This window comes from Magallana gigas, chromosome 5 (genome assembly GCF_963853765.1).
Source record: "Magallana gigas chromosome 5, xbMagGiga1.1, whole genome shotgun sequence".
NCBI classification, from domain to species: domain Eukaryota; kingdom Metazoa; phylum Mollusca; class Bivalvia; order Ostreida; family Ostreidae; genus Magallana; species Magallana gigas.
In genome coordinates this window covers 48,361,835-48,370,470 of record NC_088857.1, presented here as the reverse complement: position 1 = coordinate 48,370,470, position 8,636 = coordinate 48,361,835, and the positions used below count along the sequence as shown (strand labels likewise).

General features: G+C 33.8%; 1 protein-coding gene across 1 annotated transcript; it reads left to right on the top strand.

Annotated features, from left to right (window-relative positions):
• The first annotated feature begins 77 nt into the window (after positions 1-77).
• On the top strand, positions 78-8,627 carry LOC105328838 (prostaglandin reductase-3). The gene is made up of 12 exons (XM_034458509.2): positions 78-321; positions 522-615; positions 972-1,067; positions 1,791-1,889; positions 2,368-2,407; positions 2,558-2,586; positions 2,736-2,810; positions 3,432-3,503; positions 5,788-5,849; positions 6,709-6,811; positions 6,903-7,088; positions 8,299-8,627. The coding sequence occupies exons 1-12, from the start codon at positions 185-187 to the stop codon at positions 8,368-8,370; spliced, it is 1,065 nt and encodes a 354-aa protein (XP_034314400.1). The 5' UTR covers positions 78-184; the 3' UTR covers positions 8,371-8,627.
• The last annotated feature ends 9 nt before the right edge of the window (positions 8,628-8,636 follow it).

The window sequence follows — 8,636 nt, the reverse complement described above, 5'->3', positions numbered from 1 at the left end:
TTATACTTGTTTGGTTTGAGAAACAATTATGTAACACAATTCAAACAATGTATTGAGCACGTGCTTTCATGTATAAAGAAAGTTTATTGAAAAAATATAACTCAACTCGGCAAAAAATTCGTCCAGCTGTCCCCATTTCTACTTTCATTTTCATTTTGTCTTTCTCGTGTCCAAAGTTCATAAAATGCCTGGAACTAACCTACCACGGACTCTTCGAAAACTAGTCGCAACACAGTTCAGCCCGAAGTTTAGAGATGTTGTTGCTATTGCTGAAGATCCGATGCCGCAACCTGGTGATGGCGAAATTCTGATAAAGAACAGGCAAGTTAAAAAAACAAAACTTTGTAAAAAAAAAAAGTAAGCATCTACATACCGGTCCTTCAGAATGAGGTCAGGGGTATGTAGATTTTCTTATTGATGATTTATTAAGAATGCCTCTTAATAGTTAATAAACAAAAGAAATGTTTCCTAGTGTTGTAATAGTAGGACTTAAAATTTTCATAGAATGACTGATTTTACAGGTATGTAGGAATTAATGCCTCAGACATCAATGTAACTGCAGGAAGATATGGCCACCAGTCTAAAATCAAGCCGCCATTTGATATTGGTTTTGAGGTAAGATATTAAATTGTGTCTATACTTGAGTGATAGTTAAGTAATCATCAATTACGCAATAAATGATAAATAAAGAAAGAAAATAACTTACCTTAAAGATAATGCAGCTATTATAGATTAATAGAATTAATATTTTTTGAAATAATGAAGGACCAGACAGGGATTAAAACACAGCCCCCTGAATCTGTAGTAATTAATATGCTTTACCAGCTGAGCTACATGTACTAGTATGTGGTGCCAGATGACAGGCAGCAATCAAACCAGACTGCATGACCATCACAATAAAAACATGTACAGACAATTTTTAAAGTTTTCATGAAAGCATCAGCCAGCTGAAACTCTGTTTGATATTGTAGGGACTTGGAGAAGTTGTACAGGCCAGCAAAAACTCCCCCCTCCCTGTGGGTCAGGCTGTCATGTATTTCAATCACGGAGCCTTTAGTGAATACAAGGTTTGATCTTTACCTGTTAACTTTAGTCCCTTTGCTTTTAAGGTAAATAAATATACATTCAGAGGACATCCTTCTTAGTACAATATTTCCAGCATGATATGATCAAGCAGTATATGATATGTCAATCCACCACACGTCAACCATTGTCAGGTCTACATATTACACATTAACTTTAAACAAGTAGATTCCATTTCTTAATTAGCTATTCAGCAGCTTTAATCTAATTACATGTATTTTGAAAACAAGAATGTGTAGTGATATTGTTGAAGATGATAGTTTTCTTAGTGTGAGCTTAGAACCTTGTTAACAAGACCTTGGACTATCGGTGTGAAGTAACTACTGTATACAGGGTTATTTTCGCCCCATGTTATTTTCGTCCTTCTACACTTGCAAAAGCTTTGCCCCGTCTTGAATTTGTATATAATTTGAGTCATTGGAATTCGCCCAGTCTTAAATTCACCCACAGTGACTGGCAACGAGGGCAAAAGAGGCGAAAAGGGGGCAAATATTTCCCTGCATACAGTATCTATTTCTTGCACCAAAAGAAGTTAAAAATGACACTGGTTTCTAATGCAAAATCAAGACAAATCTTGTACATTTCAAAGAGCCATGGCTGAATGGCCAACAATGAAATAGACAGGCCTACATCACATTGCTGTTTGACAAACTATCCAAAGTCCAAGCTCTTGTTAAAATGGATCTAATCAGAATGTATCATTGCAGGTATTGAAAGCCAATCGGGTATTTCCTATCCCCTCCCCGTCGCCCCAGTTCTTGCCCTTCCTAGTCAGTGGAATAACAGCCTCGGTATCTCTGGACAAGGTAAGCAGTGCCGCCACCAACTCAGATTCCCCATCAACCCTTTTGTTTTTATTTATTTATTTATAAGAAAAAAGTTACATAGTTGTATAAAATGGGTTTTAGCTGTTATTTTGCAAATCTTAGCATGTTTTACAAAAAAAAAGGTTTCGGAGTGATAAGACTGTAATATAGGTATGGCTTTATAGGGAAAATAGTAATTCTTACCATAAAGCATTGAAATTGATAGCTTTATTTCACCTCGGAGTCTCAGAGTTTACTATCTCATAAACAGATAATTGATTAATATGCTTTCTATATGTCTTTGAATCTTAAGAATATAAGAGCAACAAATGATCAAAAACATGTTAACAGGTTATTTTCAGTTTGACACCAATTATACTGTTTTGCGTACATAAGCCATATATTAGGAGAAATCTACATGTGAGTGTTCCAGTATGTTACATGTATTTCAAGAGAAATAATATTTGCTGTTTTTTAGGTTGGTGAAATCAAAAAAGGAGAAACGGTCCTCATCACAGGTATTGATATTTCATCAGCTGCATTTACATAATTATTTCAACAATATAACATTATAACAATGAGAGATAATCTTAATATGTTTAAGTTAATGCATGCACAATATCTGTCAAAGTCTTCCTCAAAGATTTCAGTGTATAGTTTTCTTTCAGCTGCAGCAGGAGGCACTGGAATTATTGCTGTAAGTTCTTCAAATTCATAACATCTTCACAGTTTTGTTTAAGCCTCAAATCCTAAATCATTAAATTATACATGTTTATGTTTATAGGTGATCTAAAGATTTTGAATTACATACACTGACTGGCCATTTGATTTTTGTCATTTCAATAGGTACAGTGGGCCAAACTTGCCGGCTGCCATGTTATAGGAACTTGTTCTACAGATGCTAAAGTAGAATTCCTGAAGGTATAAACTATTCACACATCAAGACTCGAATATAACATACAGAGATATAGCGAATATACGGCAATATCCTTTATGTAACAAATATTATCCATTACAAACTTCATTGAAGATACACGCAATTTTAAGATGCATATATAAAATACTCAAATTCAAAAGCAATGGATTTAATTCGCTATACATGTGAAATATTTTTGTATAAATGCTTTAAAGCCATAATATATGGTATTAAAGCTCTTTGTCAGGGATGTGAATAGTATATGAACAGCCATAAATCATGTTGCTTAGGGTGCTTCTGTAGCTAAAAATATATTGCCAGAAACTTTGCCAAGGAAATTCATTATTGAGATCGAATAGATTGATTTAACTTTTATTTTTCAAAAGTACATTTTAAATTTTTTATAGTAATACATGTATAGGTTTAAACGTTTCATTTAATCTTACAATAATAAATCTATCCAAAAGGTGTGATGAGGTTTTCTTTTGCCCATACACCGTGTTCAGATTTGAAATGGTGTTATAGAAAATTGAATGTCACCGATTTCCAGTGCAAACATTAGGGGAAATGTACCAATACACTGAATGTACCGGTAAATATTATTTGTTGTTATTTCCTTTTTGCAGAAAATTGGCTGTGATCGTCCCATCAACTATAATAAAGAAAACTTAAAGGAGGTCCTTAAAAATGAATACAAGGTAATCTATAACATAAGGAATATTGTATGACACAGTTGACTTACCCATCTAGAAACACCAGTAGAACATTTATTGTACTATACTAGATACCATGTATGAAATATACAATGATGGTCATAATCCAATATGAATGAGTCATTTACATATAGTTCCATAGAAACAGTAATATTTTTATCTTAGGTTTACCGGTATAAAATTTTGTCCCATTGTGAATGCACTTTCGATGGTATAGTCTGAAATTCTATATTTGATTTTTAGGTCACCTGAGTCACTCAGGTGACCTATTGCAATTGGTCTTCGTCCGTCGCCGTGCGTTAACAATTTTACATTTTTAACTTCTTCTTGAAAACTACCAGGCCAATCGTGACCATTTTTGGTGTGAAGCATCTCTATGGTAAGAAGAATCTAAATTGTGAAATTTATGGCTCTACCACTCCTGGGGTGCCACGGGTGGGGTCAAATATGCAAAAAAAGCAAAATTTTCAAAAATCTTCTTCTCTACTCCCACGCATGTGAGGAAAAAACTGGTTGCATGGTTATGATGTCCATGAGGCCCTCTACCAAAATTGTGAAATTTATGGCCCCTGAGTCAGGGGTTCAGTCTTTAGGGTGGGGCCAATATGGCAAAATAGTAAAAATGTATTAAATCTTAGAAAATCTTCTTCTCTACTCCCATATATATTTGTTAAAAACTAAATGCATGATTATGATGTTCATGAGGCCCTCTATCAAAATTGTGAAATTCATGACCCCTGGGTCAGGGGTTCAGTCTCTAGGGTGGGGCCAATATGGCCAAATAGTAAAAATGTATTAAATCTTAGAAAATCTTCTTCTCTACTCCCATATATATTTGTTAAAAACTAAATGCATGGTTATGATGTCCATGAAGCCCTCTACCTTAATTGTGAAATTCATGACCCCTCAGTCGGGGGTTCAGGCTCTAGGGTGGGGCCAATATGGCAAAATAGTAAAAATGTATTAAATCTTAGAAAATCTTCTTCCCTACTCCCATATATATTTGTTAAAAACTAAATGCATGGTTATGATGTCCATGAGGCCCTCTACCAAAATTGTGAAATTCATGACCCCTTTGTTAGGTGATTAGGTTCTAGGGTGGGGCCAATATGGCCATATAGTAAAAATGTTTTAAATCTTAAAAAATCTTCTTCTCTACTCCCACACATGTGGGCAAAAAACTGAATACATTGTTATGATATCCACAATCTCCTTTACCTAAATTGTGAAATTCATGGCCCCTGGGTCAGGGGTTCAGGACATGAGGGAAGGGGGGGGGGGGCAATATGGCAATATAGTGTTAATGCATATAATGTTTAAAACTCTCCTTCTCTATTCTCACACATCTGTATAAAAAAAAACCTGACTAATAATTATGTTTACCAGGAAGTCCTCTACTGAAATTTTAATTTTCATGTCCCCTGGGGTATGGGTTTTGACTCTAAGGCAGGGCCAAAATGGATGTATAGATGTATAGATGTATATAATGTTAAAAAAAATATCTTCTTTACTCCCACACACCTGAAAGGAAAACTGAATTCATGATTTTGTAGACCAGATCTTTTAGTTTTTCACCAAAATTATAGGTTTCACAGTTCTTTTTGAAATGTGGTCGTCATCACAAATTTATAATTTTTCTACTCCAGTATGAAACCTAATTAATGAGATGCATATATGATACTCCATGAAAAGTTTGTGTATGGGATATATGCTACTCAGGTGACCGTTAAAGGGACTTGGACACGATTTGACTCAACAAATTTAATTTTTTTTTTTCCATTTTCGATGTTTATACTGATAAATATAGAAGTTTATAATGCTATGTCAAAATTTGAAAGTCAAATATCAAGTTATAAGCAAGATACAGAGTTCATAATTCTTTGTTTTGTAAACAAACTCGAATATAGTCATTTTTTACATATGTGTTGTATTGGTGTAAGTTTCAATCAAATGTATCTTTCTTTTGTTGGTAATAGTATTTATAAAGATACTGAATTAGTTTAAATTGTTTTTACTTGTCATTTTTTCAAAGAAATGGTAATTCTCTACATTACATTTTTTGTAAACAACTATAAGACTCTAGCTTTGTTTACATAACAACCAATTCTTACCTCTGTATCTCGCTTGTAGCTTGACTTTAACATTCAATATTTTGGTCAATCATTTAAAATGCACCAGTAAACCATTTTATACATAAAAAATAAAAATAAAATTTTTGATCTTAAATCGTGTCCAAGTCCCTTTAAGGCCAGTTGGCCTCTTGTTTTAGAATGGCGTTGATGTAGTATATGAAACCATTGGTGGAGAAGTGTTCGACATCTGTGTAAATAGGTAAATCTGGCTTTGCATTCATTTAAAAAACATTTAAGCATTGAATGCTTATTTTTGAATGTCATACAGACAAATTTTCATACCACACTTAACTTATATTTATATTCATATTGATGTTTATTTGTATGAAATATGTGTGTATTGTTGCTTTAAAGCCATTATATACACTCTTAGCCAGGGATACGAAACATACATGGAGCAGCCATATTAACAAGTTATTTAGTTCGCTTCAGCAACTAAAAATATAGTGCCAGAAACTTTGTCAAGAAATTTTTTTTATCAACGAATAGATGTGATTAAACAATTATTTTTTATAAGTACAATTCAAATTGGTAGTGTAAATTTGAAAGTTGCATTTAATATTACAATAATAAATATCCTAAAAAAAATTGACTTTATATTTGTGCTCATACACCGTTAAAAGGCTAAGTGTGTTTACAAACACACGAAATTGAAATGCAAACATAAGCTGATAAGGGGAAATACGGTACACACTGAATGTTAATATTTTGTTTAATTCTGTCTTGTCTGACTAATTCAATACTAACTTGTAGCTGCAGATCTGTAACTTTATGGGAAAATTAAGGTTGACCTGCAGTAGATGTAGATGTCTTTCCCACAGCTACAGCTAGCTAATTTACAGATAGCAAAAAAAGCTGTACAGTGGGTGGTACAAACACAAGTTCTGTTTGTTGCTCTTTAAGACAATACAGAGTAGGTGTTTATAATCAGAGTGACTTCCCCTTATTCATATGAGAAATGAAATATACAGATATTCTAATTTTTTTCTTCAAAAAAAGTGTATAGAGCTTATAACTATTATATGAATTACCTTTCCTTCTTACAATTATAATTTTAGCCTTGCAGTAAAGGGCCGACTGATTGTAATAGGGTTTATAGAGGGTTACCAGACAGAACTCGGTTTTAAGCCTTCCAGGACAATGGCTACTATACCTGTCAGGGCAAGTTCATTCAACACTAGTACTTTTTTGTCTCATAAAGTGTATTCATGTAGTAGAATAAATATGTAATTAATTGATATAATACTTTCAGCTGCTGAACAAATCCTCAAGTATAAGAGGATTCTTCTTGGAACACTTTGTGTCCGATATCCCTCGCTATGTTACTAAAATGATTCAGCTGCAACAAGAAGGCAAGCTGAAAACCTTCGTAGACATGGGAGAGAACTATGAGAAGGGACCATTCCGGGGCTTGGAGAGCATCGCTGATGCTGTGGAGGTAAGACCAATTGTCCCATCCTGTGTACAGTAACACTTGCTTAAAGGGTACCTGTATATAACAAAGTATTAGTTATATTGAAGTCATGTTTGTCCCCTTAAATTATTTGCCTTAAACCTTGAACACTTCAATGTAAAATCATAAAGAATGTCAGTTAAAAGGAATTAAAAATAACGTTCCAAATCATCCCTGATTAATGAGTGTTGCTGCTGATGTACAGTGAACTTTAACTATAGAAACATCCAGTACTGGAAAGCATGGTAGTGGAATGATTTTAACAGGGTGTCAACTCATTCATGGATGTAATTGTTTTGTTATCAACAACAATATTTGAAAATATGAAAGATACTGTATCGGTAGTTACCGTATGTCAGGTTTTTTCCGCGTGTATCCAATTTCCGCTTTGTTCGCGACGATTTCCGAATCGCGGAAAATAAATCAGCGTAAATTTGATACAAAGTTTTGTATTGTAATAGATTTCTCTCTTCCCTGATTAAGTAAACAGGTAAGTAAAAGTACGGTGAACTATGTTCAGTTAGTTTAGTTTGAGGTACAAATTGCGAAATCGGAGGACAAGCGCCAGATAATAGATTTGTAAGCCTCGTTGTTTTTTAATAATCCATTGACAAGCTAATTAAAACGGTCACTTTCCTTGTGTAAACCGATATCTAATTATACATGAGCTACTGGTATGTGTAACGGTACATGATTTATTTATTTATGAATGTTTGCGTCTCTGAGAATAAATATGGGTAATTATTTTACATTAAGGAAATCGTGTTATTGGTTTCATTGTCCGAATTTTTCATTACAAAGATTAACAATTAATATACTTTTCCCCTCTTACCTCACAGCTTTAAACAATCGTGAATCATATTTTCTATGTGACTTTGAAATAGTGAAAATTTGATTCGCGTAAATTTTATATACCGTTCTAGGCTCTGATTCGCGGAAAAAACCTGATATACGGTAATATATGAAAGTGTCATCAATTATGGGTCTTATTCTGGCGTGAACAGGCACTTCTACTGGATAGAACTTTAGCCTATATCTTTAAAATTTCACCATACATAGGCAGCATTTCAGGGAAGAAAATAGAACAACTTTGAAAAGATGAAGATGTATGCATGGTCATTAAATTTAATAGAAACTATGTATGTAGTATAAATGTGGACTGTCTCATTGTCTTGTGTTGCTTTACTTGTCACAGTACCTGTACACAAAGAAGAGCATCGGGAAGATTATGGTGAACATTGATGGAGGTCAAAGCAGCAAGTTGTGATCAAACAGGTGCGTCCCTCAGTGATGTTGCTCACCTGTTGAACACTCGGGTGTTCTGTCCACCTGTTCTGTTAGTGATAGACTCAATCCACGTAATGTCAGACAGACGCTTGTATAACTGTTAGATCATCAAAAAAAGGAGGAAATGAAGAAGTGATTTTTAAAATTCCATGCAAATAAATAAAAGAATGTTTATGTGTACTGATATATATATGTACTCAGGAAATATGTGATCATAAAATAAAATGATTAAGTGAGGCGGCAGAA

Bases quoted from the DNA above. Each gene is read 5' to 3' on its own strand.
- LOC105328838 (XM_034458509.2), top strand. From the start codon at position 185: ATGCCTGGAACTAACCTACCACGGACTCTTCGAAAACTAGTCGCAACA. The intron at 3,504-5,787 runs GTAATCTATAAC...CTCTTGTTTTAG, and splicing joins TCCTTAAAAATGAATACAAG to AATGGCGTTGATGTAGTATA. The intron at 7,089-8,298 runs GTAAGACCAATT...TACTTGTCACAG, and splicing joins GCATCGCTGATGCTGTGGAG to TACCTGTACACAAAGAAGAG.